This window comes from Panthera onca, chromosome A3, assembly GCF_046562875.1.
Source record: "Panthera onca isolate mPanOnc1 chromosome A3, mPanOnc1 haplotype 2, whole genome shotgun sequence".
Taxonomy (NCBI): domain Eukaryota; kingdom Metazoa; phylum Chordata; class Mammalia; order Carnivora; family Felidae; genus Panthera; species Panthera onca.
The window spans coordinates 18,822,402-18,844,320 of record NC_138341.1 but is presented as its reverse complement, the minus strand read 5'-3'; the positions used below and the strand labels follow the sequence as shown (position 1 = coordinate 18,844,320).

General features: G+C 36.8%; 1 protein-coding gene across 3 annotated transcripts in view; it reads left to right on the top strand.

Moving 5' to 3' along the window:
• Positions 1-21,687, top strand: part of ATAD2B (ATPase family AAA domain containing 2B) — a 165,116-nt gene extending 143,429 nt beyond the window's left edge. For all 3 annotated transcript variants that reach the window (XM_078444933.2, XM_078444932.2, XM_078444934.1), the window contains 6 exons: positions 5,355-5,477; positions 8,822-8,959; positions 12,053-12,736; positions 15,550-15,677; positions 16,142-16,270; positions 18,162-21,687. In XM_078444933.2, the coding sequence (XP_078301059.1) occupies positions 5,355-5,477; positions 8,822-8,959; positions 12,053-12,736; positions 15,550-15,677; positions 16,142-16,270; positions 18,162-18,203 (1,244 nt within the window). In that variant the 3' untranslated portion in view covers positions 18,204-21,687. The remainder of the gene's footprint in view (positions 1-5,354; positions 5,478-8,821; positions 8,960-12,052; positions 12,737-15,549; positions 15,678-16,141; positions 16,271-18,161) is intronic.
• Positions 21,688-21,919: the final 232 nt, after the last annotated feature.

Here is a 21,919-nt window from a genome sequence, read left to right as displayed (position 1 = left end):
ACAGTTTGGAGCCTGGAGCCTGCTTCGGATTCTGTGTCTCCCTCTCTCTCTGTTCCTCCTCTGCTCTCACTCTGTCTCTCACTGTCTCAAAAATAATAAAGATTAAAAAAAGTTAATTTTTCTTAAAAACCTTACTAACCTTTCATAATAATTTTATTGAAAAAATAAAACCTAGCTAATATACTTCTGTTTGCCAAAATACAAAAGAAACATTAACACATTGATAATAGTTATCATTTTCTTAAAAATAGTGATTTTGTTAATTTTATAGATACTCATCAATTTGTCCTTATAGCCATTACTTTTTATTGAAGGCAAATGTACATGGTGATATCTTTATAGATATAAGGGGGTTGGGGCTTAGAGATTACGTAATTTGTATGCAAACTCACAAATGTTATATGGCATAACTGAGTGGATTGAGTTCTGTCTTTAAAGCGAATGTGTGTAGTTTTATTACCTGGATTTTGAGAATCTTAAGATCATAAAGTACAAGACAAAAGAATTGGTAAATATGTAGCTTATATTCATGCACAGTTGTAAAGCAAGGATTTTAGGTATGATGTCCATGAGAGAGTCTGAACAACTACATCCAAAATTGTATACCTGTATAATTTTTCGTTTTCATCACATGCTTATAAGGATCTCAGATGACCCCCCTACATCTCCAAAAAAGATGAAGATCTAAGACATGACATCTCTTCTAGTTTTAATATTTTGTAAGCTTATGATTCTTTGCTGTGTATAAACAAAAACACAGCTCTAAGACAAGAATGATTAAAAATAATTATGATAGAAAATAATTATGATAGGCACATGAAAAATATTGTTTCCTCATCAAATGCAGATCTCTTTAGAATAAATTCCTTGTCCTTCAGACCAGTGGGAAATTTTTATGGAATTTTTTTTTCATTCATTCATTTCCCATTTAATTGGGAATGGAATATGGGTGGGAGGCATATATTTAAAAAGGCAAAAAGAAAGTTACTGAGTTAATTTTAGAGTGATAATATGCTAGGTAGATCATGGCTTTATATTTAATCTTACCTCTTTCTTAGCTGTTTTCAAGCTGAGGTAGAAAGTCAGTGGCAGAAAATTGTGGTATCCCCTGCACCACAAACATTGTGTTATCGGCTTGAAGGTATAGCTACTTCTAAGGGTATTTATTGTAGGTTTTTATGTGTAGTAGCTAAAATTTGAAGCAGCTTAAAACTTCCTTTTTAAAAAAAATGTTCATTCATTTTGAGAGGGAGTGAGCTAGTGAGAGAGTGTGCGCTGAGGAGGGTGGGGGGAAGCAGGAGAGGAAGGGTCCCAAACAGGCTCTGCGCTTGAACGCAGGGCTTGAACTCACGAACTGTGAGAACACGACCTGAGAAGAATTCACGAGTAGGAATCTTAACTGACTGAGCTACCCAGGCACCCCGCAACTTAAAACTTATAACAGTAGAACAATAATTTTGAAAAATTAAAACACATGCTACTTTGGATTTTTACACAGCTTTTATAGTTTGGTTCTCAAAGAATATTTGACAGTTATCAGGAGACTTCTGATTTTGGCTGTGGTGGAGTAAAAGGGATTGAATTACTCTCCTACCTGAAACAATGAAAAAACTGAACAAAGTGTATGAAAAAACAAGTTCGAAGCCATTGGATAGCAAGAAATGAAGGGCAGTGATCTCCGAAAGATGAGAAACCAGAAGTTGAGCACTGTAGTTGCCTGGAGAGTTTCCAGACCGTAGTCCAGGAAGGAAGGGCCCAGGCAGAGTCTGGAAGTGGACCTGACAGAGACAGAGCTGGGAATATAAGGAGGTCATAGTAGGTAGAGTTCTCAGAGTATAAAGAAAGAAATCTGCCCAGAGAGAGCACTCTGGAGATCAGAAGAGCCTCCTCCAGTCGGCAGCTGAATACTGATTGGTGTATACATCTGAGGAAACGACCTGAGACCAGAGAAAGGGAATATTCCTTCAAGCTCACACAGGGCTAGCAGTAGTGCAGCAAATAATTAGAGCTAATAAACCAACAAGGAGATAACATGGGATCGTAAATGAGTACACATCCAAATGAAGTGAGAGAAAGAGGGAAAAGGGAACAAAGAGCATATGGGACAGGTAGAAAATAAACAGCAACTTTACTAACAGTCACATAAATCACATTAAGAATAAACTGTCAAAAATAAACCATCCATTTTGGTGTAGTCTCAATAGCTTAAATTTGTTTTTGTTACCCTTGCCTGAGGAGACATATTTAGAAAAATGTTGCTGTGGGTGATGTCAGGGAACTTCTCTGTGTTCTCTTCTAGGAATTTTATGGTTTCAGGTCTCACATTTAAGTCTTTGATCCATTTTGAGTTTATTTTTGTGTATGATGTAAGAAAGTGGACCAGTTTCATTCTTGTGCACATAACTGTCCAGTTTTCCCAGCACCATTTGTTGAAGAGACTGTCTTTTCCTCACGTATATTCTTGCCTCTTTTGTCATAGGTTAATTTACCATATAAGTTTGTATTTACTTCTGGTCTTTTTATTCTGTTGTATTGTCTGTTTTTGTGCTAGTACCAAACTGTTCTGATTCTTACAGCTTTGTAGTGTATCTTGAAATCTGTAATTGTGATACCTCCAGCTTTGTTTTCCTTTTTCAGAGATTGCTTCAGCTCTTTAGGGTCTTTTGTGGTTCCATACACATTTTAGTATTATTTGTTCTAGTTTTGTGAAAAATGGTATTTTGATAGGGTTAGGTTTTTTGTGTTGAATCTGTAGATCGCTTTGGGTAGTATAGACATTTTAACAATACTAATTATTTCGATTTATGAGCTTGGATATCTTTCCATTTGTTTGTATTACCTTCAGTTTGTTTTCTGACTGTTTTATAGTTTTCAGAGTATAGGTCTTTCATTTCTTTGTTAAAGTTTATTTCTAGGTATTTTTTTGGTGTGATCAAAATGTATACTTTAAATATGTGTACTTTAATATATCTTTTCTATACCATAATAGATCTAGTTTTTTAAAAAAAGATTTAGGGAAGTACAATATGTGAAATAATAAATTCAGATTACACAGTTGTGGTTTTTGGGTCATAAGTTTGTGAGATCTTATTCATTTATCTCCATATATTCATGATACCTCCTTTGGATATTTTTTACGTGTATCCAGACTAAACCTCTTTAAACTTAACTCTAATTTCTAACTTCTTTTCCTCCTTCTGTCTTTATTTATTCTCTAGTTTTTGCATCTTTGTGTTACTTTTCATTTTCCCATTTTTCATGCAAGAAACTAGAGAATTATCTTTGATACTTATCCCATACTTCATCATCAAGTTGTGTCATTGAGAACATATCTCAAATCTGTAATCTCCTCTTTACCACCACCACCACCACCACCATCCTGGTTCAATTTGCTGTCCTCTCTCACTAAAAAAAAAAAAAAAAAAAGAGTCTTCTTGATTATGTTCCTTGATTTTATTCTTGACCCCTTCAATCTAATTTCCAGGTAATAGCTAGAGATGATCTTAAGATGTTCACTTAAGTCATGTTACTTCCCTGCTCTGATCTTTTTGACGTTTTTTCATTGCTCTTAGGATAAAGTCTGAATCCTTTAAATATAATCAGGTTCCCATTTGTCTCTTGTTTATTGTATTCTTACCACAGAGGCTAGTTTTTAGTTTTTTGAAATCTCCAAGATCTTTTTACTCCAGAACTTTCTCCCGTGGTATTTTCTGAGCCTGCACTGGTTTTCCCACTACTCTTTCAGTGGCTTGCAGTGCAGGCTTTTTAGTCTTCGCTTAAATGCTGCTTCTTCAGAGAGGCCTTTTCTGACTTGTCCAATCCGAATTGGCATCCACACCAAATGTCATGTAGGTTTTCATTGTAGCTATGATTCAGGGTTTTGGGGTGTGAGGAAAGGGGTGAGGGAAGTATTTATTAATATGTGTGTACGAGAGATTTTTTGATTAATACCTCTTTCCTATACTCATCCAAAAAGTTCCTTGACAGTGGAGACCTCTCTTGTTCACTACCATCTAGCCATCACCTGGTCAGTTCCTGGTACAATTGACAACACTTATTAAATGAATGTTTAGAGAAAATGTGTTGGAAAGAAATATACCAGTGTTGCCTAAAATGAATGTTTAGAGAAATGCCTTAAATGCCTTAGAATGCCTTAAATGAATGTTTAGAGAAAATGTGTTGGAAAGAAATATACCAGTGTTGCCTAAAAAATATATTTTTGCCATTACTAGGGATGAAAAAGCAGATGTTATTATGAGACTTAGGGTTTTAGTTTTTGATACTTTGTAAAATAAGTGGCCTCGATAATGCTTACTTGACTTTTAATACCTTGGAGCTGCATAGCTCTACACCGTACTTTTTAGGTTGTATTGTTGATGAATACTGGCTTCTGGGTTAGGGTAAAGCAGAGACTTAGTACAAATGTTAGGTATAATTCACCTAAAAGGATGTATGTATTTCTTGCCCGGATCTACCTACAATTTATTTACCATTTTGCATTCTTTAGCTTAGTGTGTCTTGCTGTATTTTTCTAGTTCTGTTAGTTTTTTGATAGGTCATCTTTACTTAGGATATATTATATTCTTCACAGTTTTTACCAGTTTTCACTAAATGGAGAAAATTAAGATTTTCTGAATTCTCAGTATCCATCTATGGCAACTTTGGTGCTGGACATAATGGTGAATATCCTCCAAATCTCTTAAAGTTTTTATTGAAAATCATACATGTTTTTTAAAATATAAAGTAAAGCTTCGTATCTTTGAGATAGTGATTTGTTAAATAGGCTTATTAGTTCAGTTGACCCTGAACAACATAGGTTTGAACTGCCTGGGTCCACTTACCATGGATGTTTTTTACTAAGTGCAGGATAGTACTATAAGTGTGCTTTCTCTTACGATTTTCTTCACATTTCCTTTTCTCTAGCTTACTTTATTGTAAGACTACAGTGTATGATATATACAACGTACAAAGTATGTGTTAATGGACTATTTATGTTACATGTAGGACTTCTGGTCAGCATTAGGCTATCACTAGCAAGTTTTTTGGGGAATCCAAAGTTACACATGGATTTTCGACTGTGTGGGGAGTTGGCACCCTAACCCCCTGTGTTGTACAAGGGTTACCTGTACTTTGAAGTTCTGAAAATACAGTTCTCATAAAATTATGAATGTGACTCAGTGGCTTATTATATTTATTTTTTACTCATCATTTAAATGAACTTGTTTCTCACCCAGAAATGCTTTTTACAATTTTATTTAAATGTTTGTATTCTTTTGTTTCTCTTTTTTAAATGGCCTTTGTTAATGTTATTTTATTTATATGTATAATAAATGTATACCAACTTTTTTTAACAGATAAAATAATTAGACACAGGGCTTGTACCCTGAAGGACACTGCACATGCCATCATTGCAGCTGAATTGGATCCAGAATTTAATAAACTCTGTGAAGAAATAAAGGAAGCAAGAATAAAAAGAGGTAAGTTCTAGAAATGACCTTGGCTACTGAAGACCAAGAGTCATTGAATGTTACTGGGTGGTGTCTCTTTATGGTTGCTGGCAGAATGAAAATAATGCATCCTGAGGCACAGACTGTATATAATTTCTGATATTAATATGTGTCATTTAAATTCTCAAAGATACATATATTTTTAAGTTTATTTATTTTGGGAGAGAGAAAGTGCATGTGGGGGGAAGGGCAGGGAGAGAGGAGAGAGTGAGAATCCCAAACAGACTTGGCACCTGCAGCATGGAGCTCGATGGGGGGCTTGAACTCTTGAACTGTGAGATCATGACCTGAGCTGAAATCAGACACTTAACTGACTGAGCCACACAGGTGCCCCTTAAAGATATTTTACTTTTACTTTTTGTGAAAGTTTTAGTGCAGCAATGCAAATTACAGAAATAGAGTTCTGTTCAGTGAAATTTTTTTTGCAGGAGTATCTCTTTGTTAATTATTGTTTTTTTTTTCTTTTTTAAACTAAAAATTTTTAAATTGTTTTTAATCTTTTTCTTTTTTTAGAGAGAGAGAGAGAGAGAGGATGCAAGTGAGCGAGGAGCAGAGAGAGAGAGGGAGAGAGAATGCCACAAGGGGCAGAGAGAGAGACGGAGAGAGAGAGAGAAGCAGGGTCACCTGAAATGGGGCTCGTGTTTTTACCCAAAGTGGGGCTCATGTTCACCTGAAATGGGGCTCGAGCTCACCCAGAGCTGGGTTCGTGCTCACCTGATATGGGACTTGAACTCACGGAACTGTGAGATCGTGGCCTGAGCTGAAGTCAGATGCTTAACTGACTGGGCCATCCAGGCACCCTATTGATTTTTATTCTTAAAGGATTTAGATAGACCTTCATATCTGTAGAGGGCTTACTTTTTAAAAGCTTTTAGAAATACTGTTTTTGTTTTCCCTGTTGATAGTTATGTGCAGTTTTGTTAATATAAAAATAAAGAATTAGCAAATGTGGTTTGTTCATTCAGTGTATAATCCTGTCCTTGAGGAACTCACACTTTAGTAGGAGACAGAGAAAAATGTAAAACGAATCAAGTACAGTTGAGGTATATGAATCGATTGGAACATGTTTATAGCACAGAGGAGAGACCTCCTGTTAAGGATCCCAGCATTTTGTCCAGAGTTTGGGGAATGAATATAGGGGTGTTGTCTCTAGTGGAGCAGAAAAAGGGAGGCAGTGACAGAGGAGGAGGCGGTATTTGTAAGCACAGCAGATAATAGCATGTGTAAAGGCACAGAGATGTGAAATAACATGGTGTACTTGAAGAACTGAAAACGGTTTGGTATTGCTGAAGCTGTACAGAATGGTGGGAAATAGAGCTCAAGAGATGAGCGGAGTCCAGGACATTGAAATTAAGAAGCTTTTTTTCTACTTCCTTAGGCCCTCCCAGGTCACCGAATCTTATAATATAGGGTCTGGACATCATAGCATGTGGCATTTTGTCTTTTTTTTTTTTGGGGGGGGGGGCGTGGGGGGGGGGTCTTTCTTCCTTATTTGGAATGTAAGTGTTGTGAATGGTTTGTTCACAGCCCTGCTGAAGTCCCTGGAACTCTGTCCTATAAATATTTGAATGAATCAATGCCAATGCTAAGGAGCTTAGACTTTATCCTGTAGGTCAGTGTCTTTCAAAATGTATGTGCCTAATACCCACATCAGCTTATTAGACTTAGTGAGTTAGATTCTCCGAGAGGAGTGAGGCTGAGAAATCTGCACTTTAACAAACTACTCAAGTGGTTTTTTTGTACGCTAAAGTTTGAGAATCATCGCCATAATGTGTGTCATTGAAGTATTTTAAGCTGTGGAGTGAATTGGTACATTGCTATGGCAGCAGGAAAATAGCAAGGTCTCAATGTGGCAGGATAGGAAGATGAGAGACAATTTAAAAAACTGTTGGAGCCAGTTTGGAAAACAGTTGGGCAGTTTCTAAAAAATTAAGCATAACATTTACCATACGACTCAGTGATTCTACTCCTAGGAAACACCCCAGAGAAATGAAAACACATGCCCATATAAAGACTATTCATAACAGCTAAAAACTGGAAAGAACGCAAATGTCCCATCAGCTGGTGAATGGGTAAGCAAATGGTATACGGATACTGCTCAGCCACAGAAAAGAACCAAGTACTGATACATGGTACAACATAGATGAACTTCAGAAACATTATCCTAAGGGAAAGAATCTAGTCACAAAAGACCACCTGTGTGTGATTCCATTTATGTGAAACATTCACAAAAGACAAGTCTGTGGAGACAAAGGGTAGGTTAGTGGTGGCATGGGATAGTTATGGTGATTGCATAGTTCTGTAAGTTTACTAAAATCATTTAATTTCATGCTTAAAATGAGTGATTTTTATGTTATGTAAATTGTACCTCAGTAAAGCATTTGGAGGAAAAAAACTGTTAGAGCTGTCCAGAGTTTTAATTATCGAAGAGGGCATTGTTAGGGAAGGAAAAGTCAAAATTGGCTGCCATATTACAGGTTTAATGACTTAGTAGATGCTAATACTACCAATAGAGATAGGGAATAACTCCATAGAGATAGGGATGAACAGGTTTTTTTGTGGAGAAAGATAAACTAGTTATCTTTAATTCGACCTATCTTTAGGATATCTAGTTGGAGATATCAAAGAGGCAGTTGGATATATGGGTCAGAAACTCAAGACATGCTTGGGGTAAACATGGATTTGGGAATTATTATGTAGTGGTAGTAGAAGCTGAAGGCATGAATGATACTTTATGGTCGAAGGTATAGATCAGAGTGAGAAGAAAAGGGATTCCAGAGACAACCCTAGGAAACATCAACATTTAAGGACCACCTAGAAGAAACAAGTCTAGTGAAGGAAATTGAGATGGAGTGGTTACTCTTAGGAAGATAATATCGGAAAACCAAACTTACTGCAGTGTGGTGTGACAGGCAGCTAACACCAGCTAACCCATTCATGTGAGTGGGGTTTAATGGACCAACAGACACTTACTACATTCTAAGATGGCAGAAATAATGACTTTTAGACCATACATTATCGTTGTCCTACAGTCATAAGAATGTGTGCCTTTGCAAATTAAACCGAGTAAACGTAGGGTTCCTTTAAGGATTATGTGTTAAGCATGGCCTGCTAGGTTATTTTGTTATGATTTTATATCTAATTTCTTTTCCATCTTAAAACAAACGATGCTTTTTTCATCCAAATTACAAACTGTCCAGGTATAATTAATGACTAAAACTTAGTTCTATATTTCAAACTTTTTTTTTTTTTTAACTTGTTGGTTTATGTAGCTAGGAATATTTAAATGGGTGTTGCTTATCTTCTGCCTGCAGGCTTATCGGTAACAGCAGAACAAATAAATCCTCATGGCACTGGAGCTCGGAAGACAGAAACTAGAGTTGAAGAGGCATTTCGGCACAAACAAAGAAATCCATTGGATGTCTGGCACAACTCTGCAAATAAATGTGCATGTGAGTGTTTGAGGAGACCCTGTTATCCAGTAGTGGGGACACCTGAGAAGGATGCAGATTTGTTAGGAACTGGGGACACAAACCAGGTGCTGTTGTTTCCCCACACATCTTCCCAGCTCTTCTCTGTTCAGAGGGGAAGAGCTTGTGGGGTCGGATGCTGAATGAGGAACATGCTTCTCTAACCGTATTTGCTCTTTTCTGTTTATATTCAGTACTTGCGGGTGTTGAACTAGGTTTGAATATTTTCAGTTTTAAACTTTGGATTTGGGGTAGAGATGTGGAGCCAACAGACTTTTCATCCACCCCTGCCTCCAGTCCTAACCCTTGCTCTATAATGTACCAGATATTCTCTTTATGGTGGAGAGTAGAAACTTTGACTTAAGGGAGTGGCTAACAGTAGGAGGTTCATTTTTCTGAGAGAGTATCTTGTCCTCACTTTGAAAAATGTGTACAGCCCTTTTAATCTATTTTTGTTTAAGTGAGATACACTTAGGGAAAATTTAGTACTAGTTCTAAGTTTTCTTCACTTTTCCTCATTCATGGTGATATATAAGATTTCCAGAAGACAGATGTTAACGAACACAGCATCTTCCTAATACAGTCCATATGTTTCACTGAGGTTAGCCATACTGTTCTGGTATAAAAGTGGCAATACTGTTGAAACTGTCAGTAAAGCTGGCCATAATATGTTCGTTCACCAGTGGCATTGACTTCGAATGGATGAAACATACTCATTGTTTTAGCTTTTGTCTTTGTGATAAGTGGCATTCATATGTGAGAAATTTTGAAGGATTTAGTAGTATATTTGGTTCCATGAAACTGATTAAAGCTATTTGGTGTAGTTGTATCTTGGATCATCATCTGGATTATAGAACATAGCACTCTAAGTTAAACTTTGAAGTCCTGTACATTCTCTATATCTGATGCAAATATTTACTAACTAAAACCCATTGAAAATTGGCTTTAAGCAGTTTAAGTTCCTTTAAACATTAAAATGTTATTTTAATCCACAAATGTGAGTTTTGTTTTCTCTTACCAGTAGATGGCATATGTGACTCATCATTTGTCTGTTTTTACATTAAGTTACTTGAATTATAGATCTAAATATCCCTAAGGGAGAGTTGCTTTCCTGAGGTCTTAGTTTTGGAAACAAGCTCAGAGAGGCTATAAAAATTGACTGTAAAGATTGTGCCCCTGTGTTGGTTTTTTCACACAAAGTGTCCCGTGAAAGGAAGTGGTATGTTAAAGATTAGTTCCATAAGTGTATATACTACCATATGCCAGGTGCTGTGGAGCTACAGCAGCGCCTAACACAAAATTCCCTATTGCTGTGGAGCTTATATGATCAAGTTCTCTTATTTCGCCAAAATCATACTAACCACTAGAAATAATTCTATAAGGAGGGGAAAAATATTTCTAGTTTGACATCCTCCCAAGTGAGAACATTTTTTGTTGTTGTTAGCTGGGATGAAAGTGTTAGAAATAAACTTGCTTCAGTAGGCCTTCTACAGCCTCTGCTTAGTGTACTACAGATCAGACAATTGAGCTGGCTCTTGATTGAGCAGAGTTGAGCTGCTACTTGTTCTAGAGTTCTGTAGCTTAGTGAGGAAGGGAAAGGGGAACCTCTTGTACTTTTGGTTGCACAGTTGGAGAATAAGTGAGGTCACACTGTCAGGAGTGACTTGTCAGGTAGTAAAAACCTAACAGCTCCACCTTTTAGAGAAAGAACAAGGTGAATTTTTTTCCCCATTTTTGACGTGTACTGGATTAGTTTTTCATATAGTTAATGGAATGCTTACAAATGCCCATCACTTTAGCTTATGTACAGCTTTTAACAGTAAACTAATAAATTTCTTCTCCAATTACCCTGTAACTGTAAATTATAAAAATAGAAATTAGTAGGGGGAAAAGAAATGGTGAGATGATTCAAATGATATGGTTTTGAAGGCAAAATATAGTTTGAACCAAGTGACTAAATAACTTGAATTTTGGAAATAATTTCAGAAATCTTTAGTAGATTTATTCTTAGATAAGAAAGAAGAGTAATGTTTATAACAACATTTGTCCATTTCCTGTGAATACCTTGGTGTCTTTACATACAGAGAATCAATAAGGATTAAAGATGAAAGGATGAAAAAGTATGTAAACGCATATTTGGGGAATTAAAGATTCCTGAGCCTATTGTTAGCTGGAAGTACTCATAAAGCTCATGATGGTTTCTAGCATCTAAAGATAAATACAGTATTTTCAATTTTTGTGGGTCTTCCTTTTCATATAACTGACCAAATATTTATTTTCAGTGTTTTGTTAATGTTGTTGCTACCTTGATAGCAGAGGGCTTAATTTTTTCCCCATATTTTAAAATAACAACTGTGTAACCAATTGATCCTATTTGATGGATCATTTATAGTAGAGGAGACTAATAGTTGGTTAACCAGATTGTCCTCTGTAACTATCATAGGGTTTCTATCCATGACTATACTTAACTGTGGGGATTCCTTCTTCGGGAAGGAGATGTAATAGATAATTCTTTGTGGGATACCTGTAACTGTTCTACCTTGATATACTGGAGCATGTGTTCATTTTCTTTCATGGTTTAGGAGCTTTTGGGTGATGCTGGCAAAGCATTTACCTTCCCGGTGGAAATCCAGGGCTATGGCCCCAAACTTTCTAGGCAGACTGGTAATGTGGTCATTTCTGAAATGTACATAATAGATGCATGGTCCTTGGATGTTAGGAATTAGGAATAGTTGTGAATTTAAGATAATAGAAAATAATTAATGCTGGGTAAACTCCTACAGGAAATAAACTTTTAAAAATTTCATTCTTCAGGAAAAAAAAAAACTTCATTCTTCAGAGTTCATCTCTGACTTCATATTCATTCTACTTGTAAGTTGTGAGGATTAGTCAGCATGGATGTCAAGAGCTAAGTAGTTTTTGTGTGTTATACCGGTATGGGTTTACTTTCTTTTATGTTCTTTTTTGGGGGCGGGGGGCGGTTTACTTTCTTTTGGGTCTTATTTAGTGAACATTTGTAAAACAAATATTGTACTCCCAAGTTCTACATATCTGTTTTCCTCCCCTGTAAAATAGTTCGAGTTCGGAGAAAATCGAGGCGGCGATCACAGTGGGGTAAAGGAATTATTAAGAAAAGGAAAGTCAATAATTTAAAAAAAGATGAAGAGGACACCAAATTTGCAGACTATGAGAACCATACAGAGGACAGGAAGTTGTTAGAGAATGGAGAGTTTGAGGTAAGCACTGACTGCCATGAAGAAAATGGAGAAGAGACTGGAGACCTTTCTATGACCAATGATGAATCATCGTGTGACATCATGGACATGGACCAGGGGCAGAGGCTTAACAATGGAGCCGGCACGAAGGAGAACTTTGCATCTACTGAAGAAGAGAGTTCCAATGAGTCTCTACTCGTCAACAGCAGCAGTTCTCTAAATCCAGAGCAGACATCTAGGAAAGAGCCTTTCCTTAAAGGAAGCTGTCTAAATGGTGAGGCCTCCACCGACAGTTTTGAAGGAATACCAGTTCTGGAGTGTCAGAATGGCAAAGCTGAAGTTGTTTCTTTCTGTGGTAGTGGAGATAAATGTAGTTCTGAACAAAAGATTCTCCCGGAGGACCAGTCAAAAGAAAAACCAGAAACTTCAAATGAACATCTTGGAGATGATCCTGAGAAACTAGAGGCACTGGAATGTAGCAATAATGAGAAGTTAGAACCTGGCCCTGATGCGGAGGTTAAAGATGCAGAACTGGATAAAGAAGGTAGAACGGATATTTTAAAAAACCTGAAATTTTAAACTCCTGAGTTAACTAATTGCTTATTTTGTCTGGTCATCAGTAGCGGTAGTTGATAAGCAGTTATAACTCTCTGAGAATCTGTTAAAGTTTTCATCTCTTTCCCTAGAAAAGTGAACACGTGAATACTACATTTGGGTGGGAGTTTCAGAGGGTTTATGGCCCAGAATGTGTTGCTTTCCTGTCTGCTTACTCTTTTGCTTCCCACCTGATTGTCATCCCGATCCTTTTGGATTTATGGCTAAAGTAAACCCATAGGTGTTAAGATGGAATTCTGATAAGAATTATTGGGGTGGGGTGGGGTAGGCATGGGCTGAGAAGACTTGGATACTAGAGCAGTATGGTATGTTACACTCTTGTAGACCCACGTTAAATTACCACTTCTGTTCATCATAATCATGTGACTTTGAGCTGGTTACTTACGCTCTCCAAACCTGTTTTTCCATCTTCTGAATTAAACTTAGAGTTGTGTCACTGCAGAGGTTAAGTAAGTCATGTATATTAATCACCTGTTCTGGTACCTGACACATACTGAGGTATATTCATTCCAGGCATTCACTGTTGAATCTGAGGGATGTTGAGTCTAAGGTGCTCCATTGCTTTTGTAAGGCCATTGGTATAGGAAACGGTAGAATGAGCACTGTCAGATCTACCTTGTTCTCACAGACTCAGAGCACTCTGCCAGCTTCTGACTTCCCGTGGCTGTGTGATTCTTTTAAGAAGAAGCAGTAATGGGGGCCTGGGGTTTCCTAGCTTTAGTTTATTTTTCATTCTTTGGCCCATAGTGGGATGGGGTGAGTTAGAGATCTACCCTTTGAATATACATTTCTATCCTGAATAGGTACTCTTCTAACGCAAGGCTATTTTGAAATTCTGTCATGCTCTCTAAATTGTGCGGAGTTATATATAGCTTTAGCCTGGGATTTGGGCTATGTGGGAAAAGTTTTTTGCTGCCAGTTTTTGAGCCCTTTAGCAGAATTAGGAAGTAGGAAAATAAAATTCAAAGTCTTAGAATTCTTTTAATGGATAAAGAGATAGGTAGGGGTGTGTGTGTGTGTGTGTACTGTTCTTAAATGCTACCTATTGAGAATTTTTCTTTTTCTTCAATAATAGAAGGTAGTTTTAAGAGCAGTGTTTATTTTGGTATTTATTTATATTTATCATACGGTCAGAACTTTAAAAATGTGTTGAAGCTAGGGTTAAGTAATGACTGGGACAGAGTGGGAGAAAGGGGGAGCTCTTTCTGATGAGGCACTGTGGGTACGAGGCAAGGAATCCTTTTTAGTGTTCTTCACTATGAGATTTTAGTGAGCTTGCAGAAAAGGTTTAAATTAATATTATGTTCAATTGATTACCTAAAAACTTTAAAGATATTTGTTGTGTAAAAGCTTTACCTGAAGTTTTCACTTGTAAATGTCAGGGAGGGCAGTGTTACCTAGTGCAAGCGGTCAGGCTCCTGGATGTCCATAGATAGGGTAATGAGATCAGTAAGGTCTTAACAGAACTCTTCGCATATGTTAATTGAACTATAAAACAAGGCTTTCACTCTAAAGCCTGTCTGAAATATACAGTTTCTCTGCTACATGGAGGTATTTGTTTTCGAAGGCAATATTTTAGTTCTTTTACTGTTTGTCTAGCAGGCATTGATGAGAGGGAATTGTTTGAAGACGTGGGAATAAGAGGATTAAGGCAGGAGGGAGGGGAAAGGTTCTCCTTGGTGTCTGTGATGTGGGCCAGTCCTGTATAGAGTTCTGAAATAGTTTATTTAGTTTGTCTTGGTGTTCCTTCCCCCAGGCCTTCTCATAGAGTATGCAGACAGAGGGGAGCATAGGGCTTGATGGCCTCCAGCCCTGGCTAGCCCTTGGAGTGCCTGGTGCTGTCAGATCATGCTCAGCCACCTCAGAATTTGCTTTCTTCGTAGTGTGGCTGGTCTTGGCATGATGTTGAGAGGAAAATAATTAGATTATAGTATTTCACTCTAAGGTAGGAAAGATCACTAGCCCTATTATACTTTAAACAGGCTTATATTTTTAAGGAAAATTGTCATAACCCAGATCAATTTCTAATAGAATTCTGGGCAATGTAAAAGAGAAAAATAAGAAATTTCAGTTAATGTTGAGGAAGATTTTTTTTCTTTGCAAGGAAATAATGAAGATAGGTTGGCCTTACTTGGTGTTTGCATCTGCTTTTCTAGGTTCCTTCCCCTCTTCTAGTTCTGAAAGCTCCAAATTTTTAAAAAATGTTTATTTATTTATTTTGAGAGTGACAGAGCACAAGCAGGGGAGGGGCAGAGAGAGAGGGAGAGAGAGAATCCCAAACAGACTCCATGCTCGGCATGGGCCCATTGAGGGGCTTGATCTGATAACTGTGAGATCGGGACCTGAGCCGAAATCAAGAGTTGGATGCTTAACAGACTGAGCCGCCCAGGCACCCCTGAAAGCTCCACATTATAAAATGATGGCTATAGTAAAAAGAGTGAATCATAAAAAGAGTGAAGACTGCTTTATAAGTTAGTGCTTAGAGGTGAAGATTGCTTTTCTCTTCCTTTAAGTGGATATGTTTATTAGATGATCTTCTAGTATGGCTTGGCTTTCATAGTTGTGGTTTAGTTCTCTTTAATGTGGGCTACTTATTCTTACAAAAAAAAAATCATTTACCATTTAAAGAATATACCCTTATTCCAAAAAGTTTTTGTGGTGGGTAAAAGAATTTATAGTTGTTTAAGCCTGATTTTTCTTAACTTTTACTTGCTGCAGTGCATTTTTTTTTTTCAATTGTAGGTGCTTCTAAAGTAAAGAAATATCGTAAGTTAATTTTAGAGCAGGCAAAAACGACAAGCCTGGAACTGGTTCCAGAAGAGCCCTCTGAGCCTGTGCCACCTCTTATAGTTGATCATGAGAGATTGAAGGTAAGCTTAGCTATTCCCAGTTTATTTTTTTAAAGATTTTATTTTAAAGTAATCTCTACATCCATTGTGGGGCTCGAACTCACAACCTCGAGATCAGTAGTTGTATGCTCTTCTGACTGAGCCAGCCAGGTGTTGTCCCCCCATCGTCAATTTTAAATGAATGGAAACACATTTCAATATGTTTGTAGTCAGTTGAACAAAGCTAGTTTTGATAATCTCTTGCTATAACCTAGGAATATAAGTGCTTTGGGGCTTCTAGTAAAAAAAAAAAGAGTTTTGTGTGTTTTGAGGGATTTAGAAAATGGTCTTGGTAATAAACTAAGCCCTAGAATCTTCTAAAATCAGGTGTCACTGTTACATTATAGCCTGTGGTGTCTCTTGCCTAACCATTTGAATATAACTGTTTCAGTGTGAACAATGAAAACAAACTTTATTTTATTCTCTTTTCTTCTAATTTTTCTTAGAAATTGCTTGATTTATTGGTAGATAAAAGCAACAATCTGGCAGTTGATCAACTTGAGAGATTATATTCTCTTCTTAGTCAGTGCATCTATCGTCATCGTAAAGATTATGACAAATCACAACTTGTAGAGGTAAGTGCTCAGTGCATCCTTAAACAGATACATGCTTTTACTTGTCCACCCCACCTCCCCCAAAAAAGGGAAAAAAGTTAGTCTCTATCTTTCACCAAGTAACTGAAGAATGTTTTGAAGATTTAAGATTAGAAGACTCATTAAGAGTTATAGTTTGAAGAATAAAGCCTTACTGTATCATTTTGTCTCAGGACAGAAGTAATCTGAGATTCTTTGTTTATGAAAACACAGAAATTCGTGGTTCTGGGTTAGGAAATACACAGAAGAGCATGCCACAATTCTCTTGTCCCTTTCTTGTTACTGACTAGTGACTAGTTTAGTGATCACTAAACATATCACTTGGGCCAGTTGAATGTGGGAATGGCCCTACAGTCCTTACCAGTGCTATCAAGGCAGCCACTGCTGATTAAAGGAATGGGCCTGGGAAGTGAGATCTGTTTGCCACCCCATTAATGATTAGAAGAGAACTTAAAAGGCATCTCATTAATCAGATCTAGTCCTATGAAATGGCTGCACAAAGGAGTGCTTGTTCTTTTGTTTAGGCACTTTTAAAGTGAATTGTTCCCTTTCTAGACAACTTCGGGCCATAAGTGAGTTCTTCCTTATAAATAGGAACTCATATCTGTTCATACAATTTACATCATCAAGCCACACTTCTGCTTTTTGAAGTCATCTGAGCAAATAGAAACCCACTAAATGGCTAAGTGACTTAGACTCCCTGTTCATTTGCCTGTTAGCTTATTTATCTGGTGGTCTGGTTATTACATATTTATTGAATGCCTGTAGTTCCAGATACTGTGCTAGATGTTTGGGCTGCAAAACATGAATAAGACAGTCCCTGCTCTCCAGGAGCATTTCTAGTACATTAAAGATTTGTATGCAGAGGATGGGATTATTTTTCATGTGTAATAAGGAATATTGGACTTGAATCAAAGGAAGAGAGCAAAGTATGTGAATGTATATTTAAAAATTGAGGTCATATTGTATATTGTTTTATAACCTGACTTTTTTTTTCTTATTCAGTAATAAGATGATGAAACATTTAGCAAAAGTGATTTTTATTGGTCATATATGAGAAATTTTTGATCAATGATAATCTGGCCTATTAATTGTATACAGAGATGTACCAGATGCCTTTGATGTATTTGACACTTGGCCATCTAAGTGAAATGTGTAGGGTAGAGTTCTTTACTACCCCCCACCCCCCACCCACCCAGAACTTGTTTGTTCACATGATTGACATTTGATTAGCTTGAATGTATTGAATACTCTTTAGTACTGAAACATTTTTCAGTAGGGGACTTGGACCTCTATAATCTAGGGGTTTTGTTTAGGGAGGGAAGGGAGCTATAGCAGAATCACCAGTGAGTGGCATTTCTGGTGGTGATGGCAGTGACTATTTCTGGCTCTCTTTTTTTCCCTCCTTTTTTCTTTCAGCTCTGATTAGAGTGAATTGCAGTGGGAACAGGTGCATTCTACTTTGGGTACAAGTTTTACTAGGCTGAATACATTCATTTTGCTTTGGGAGAATATGAGTAAAGGAAGGACTCAGGCTCTGGAGTAAGGCTACCTATATTCAAATTGACTCTTTTGTTTATTAGCTGACAAATTATTTATATACATAAATCTCTCAGTACAATATCTGGCACAATAAATACTCATTGAGTGGTACTAGCATCATCCATTCGCCTAAATATCCAATGGGAGGCATTTGGAAGTGTCCAGGGCAGATAAGATAGTCTTACAGAGAAGCTCCCATATTATAATTAGGAAAATAGTTAAAGCTTAACTTGTACCTAAATTTCTTTCTCTAAAAAGTTAGAGTGAATTTTCCCATAATACTTTTGTCCTTCCTTTAATAGATAACATGCACTTTTTTTTCCCCTTGTAGGAGATGGAAAGAACAGTTCATATGTTTGAGACATTCCTATGAACTTTTCAAGATGAGTGGTTTATCCTCTCCAATCTGCTCCTGACAGAGCAGTCTTCTGAGCCATTCAATTTCAAATTGCACCAATTATGTGCAGAGCCTTGGTGTAAAGTGCTCTCTCACTCATTCTTTCTCTCTGTTGAATTTGGTGCTATTGTCTCAGGTACCTGAAACCAACCAGCCTACAAGAACCAAACAGAACTTCAGAAACATGTTGTATTTTCCACAAATAAAAAATACAACCCCACAGATTGGAGATTTTGGTGCTACAGAAACTGCTCTCACTTCTGCTCCTCTTTTCGTGCACTCTCTTTTGGAGACTTCTCTCTTAGGGAGCAGACCAGCAAACTCGAGGAAACTGGATGGGGCAGTTCTCTAACTGTGTTGAATTGTTTAAACAGTGGGCAACCTGTTTTGTTTTTTGTTTTTGTTTTTTTCCTTCCCCTCCTTTCTGCTCCTTTTAGCGTATTTGTTTTTATTTTTTCCTCTGGGTAATGGACTGAAACCTGTTTTAGAGTTGGCTATGGTATATTCTGGTGGGAAACTGAAGAAACTGGATGAAATTAGATTAGGCTCTTTAGAACTGCCTTTAACGTGCCTTTTAATTCATTTGAGAAAGATAAGGCTAAACAAAAGGATGGGCTTGTTTGTAGCAAATCAGTTAGAATGTCTCTTTGGTCACAACCTTGAAAATAAGTTTTGATACTCTGTGTCGTTGAGAGGCAACCAGTGTTTTGGTATAAAATGCCTATCTTGTTTTCAAAACTCAATCAAGACACTCATTAAGCCACATGATATATACTAAAATGGTAAGTTTTCCTGTATGGTCTGTTTCTGTTTAAGAAACATGTAATAAAACAACAACAACAAATACTACCCAGTCCACCAAAAAACTCACACGTTTCCAGCATTGCTGACAATGATGGCCAGAAAATAGATAGATGACATTTTTTTCTTCTCTCAGTGGCAATTTAATAGTTATTCATGTTTGAGTTCCCAGAGAAGAATGATTTCATGTATAGTAAATTGTTACTGTTTTGTTTTAAAGCCAGGACTTGCCAAATGGACAGAAAAGAGGAATTTGTCAGAAGCTCCATAAAGTTCATTTTCTATATGCATAGTTGCAGGTGAGCTCTGGTATGGTCCTTGAATTAATGGACATTAATGGACATTAACAGTATTAATGTTTAAATCCCTTACCATAAGCTTACCTTCACAACTATTCATTTTGATTGGAACCCGTTTTGGACCTTGTTGAGTGATTTCTCTGAATTGTACTTACCTAAAATTAATTATGGGTTACTAGTTTTACAAAACCTTTCTACAAATTTGGAGACACAGTCTAGGCAGTTGCAAAGAGGCAAAGGGAGTGCAGTGACATTTTTTTATCAGATGATTTTTAAACAAAAAAAGTAGAAAATTTTGACAAGTTGGCTTGATAACTTCATTCATTGTAGCCGTTAGCTGCCGGTGTGTCTTTCCAATATATGCAACACATATAGTTTGGGTTTTAATTAGAGCAAATGGTCTTGGACTACTGCAGAGATACTGAGCTACCTCAGCTTTTTGTATTTTAGTTACCAGTAGTGTTTACAGAGTCCTGTAATCACTTTGCCACCGTTTACACGCTGAAGCTAAGGTACTTGTCTCCTTGTCTCTTGGCTGTTCGGAGTGTGCCCAATGCCAGCGCAGAAAGCACACTTTGGCCGTAGGCTACTGCAGTAATCTTAAGTGCTTCTTGGCATTTACATTAACATTTTGCGCCTTCTGATTATAGCTTAATTTTTTAAGAAATGCCACTTTTTTCTTTATACCTAGTCTATGAAGTTTTCATAATATTCAGTTAAGTCATGTAATTCAAGATGCTACCCGTGTAGACACACTGTATTTTTAAGGTGGGCAAGTGCGATTAACGATGAACCATTTTAAAGGGGAGGTTATTTGAAACCTCTAATTTGATTATTGGGAGGATTTTCATGCTTTCTTTAGTATTTATTACCATCATACCAGTTCAGACTATTTTACTGTCTAATACATTAGCATTTTGTATTTTGATGGAAATTGTTACAGAATTTAAAGATTTGATGAAATAAGATGTAGCAGATTTTTTGTAGCAAGTTTCTGCTAAAAGGGTTTTTTGCAAGTCTCAGGTTCTTGCTGCACTATTTTTTTTTAAATATTTATTCCAGTTACTCTAATTCAGAAGCATTCTGTTCAAGTAACAGCAGCACTTGTGAAAGGAAAAAAAAAAAAAACGCACATGTTCTTAGTAGGTTACTAAATTTGTACAAGTTAATTAAGATTTTAGCCATCAGTGGGTTTGACAAGGGAAATTTATTTATGTTTAGCATTAAAATGCTTCCAAAAGATCAAGTTTTTTTTATTTTAACCTTGATATAGATGGAGAAATAGGAGGCACCCTCAGTATGATAGGAACTGCCACTTTGAACAGTTTAGGTCTTAAAGAGAAAGCCAGTCTAATGCCAAGGGGAGAAAAATTAGCTGAAATTATATCAACTCCTCTGCTCCCCTTCTGCCCCCTCTCCCCCCCAAAAACCACACACTATACCAGTTTTGCTTACTTTACAGATATTTGGTGGTTCTATAGTTTAAAGCAGCTTGTGAAATTATCCAAGTGGACTCAATTTTGTTTACCTTTATGTAAGTTCTTAATTTTTGCTGTATAGCATTGGCGAAAATATGTACAAATTGACCTCTGTTCTTATTTCCTATTGTGAGCATTATAAATGATAGCTCCTATGTAAAACTTTGCTCTCAGATCAGTAAAATATGTATCACAGCACAGCCCAACAATGGTTAATGCTCAGCTGTGGGGACCATGGGAGCTTTTTGAAGATGATGGAACCGCACTAGGGTTGAAACTGATGGCTGTGGAGTTAATTGTGTTTTTGAGCTTGAATCTCACCTGTGATTAATTTTGTTTTGTTTTGTTTTATGTCCTTTCATGACTTGATTTCTCTCATATGCCAATGTATTTGTAGGTTTACTGGATTTTATTTTTAGGGAGTGGGGTGGTAATATCTTCCCATTTTTGATTAAGTTGGTTCAGCTATGGTGCTATTCGGTAGGTTATCTTCAGTGTCAGGTCCCGTAGCTGAATGCCATTGTTATTATAATTATTATTTGTAATCACATTGTAAGCTTGAATTTGGGCTTGTACCTGCATCTTTTGTATTTTGTACATTCAGTTATTTAGACTTTGGGAGTCCTCTTTGGTTTCGGTCACGTATGTCTACTTTGTAGATTAAGTAGACTTCATCAACTATGGTCTATTTTGGGTTTATAGTTTAATTTAGAATTGTGTTAAATTGATGTTTTGCATTTGACTTCATTTTACATTAGTTTGAAGTAAATTATTTAATTTTTGAATTCTGGAATTTTGAACATTTACTGTAATTTGTAATATAACTGCTGTGAAATACTTGAATAAAGATGGCAAGAAAAACCTGCCTTTCTTTAGCCTGATGATGATTACTGTTGGCTGCAGATGCAGTGCTACGTTCTAACCGAACTTGTCTGTTTTGCAGCTAGAGCCTAATGATGTTTATTAAGTACCGCCCCCCCCACCCCCCGCCAAATCTCATTATAGGATTCTTTTAGATTTTAGCAGTCCTCGGTATTGTCTTGCTAAACGTTTTTCTGTTGGGAAAGTGTGGTTTTAATTCCAGTTGAAGGTTGTCTAAAATATGTTGTATAGA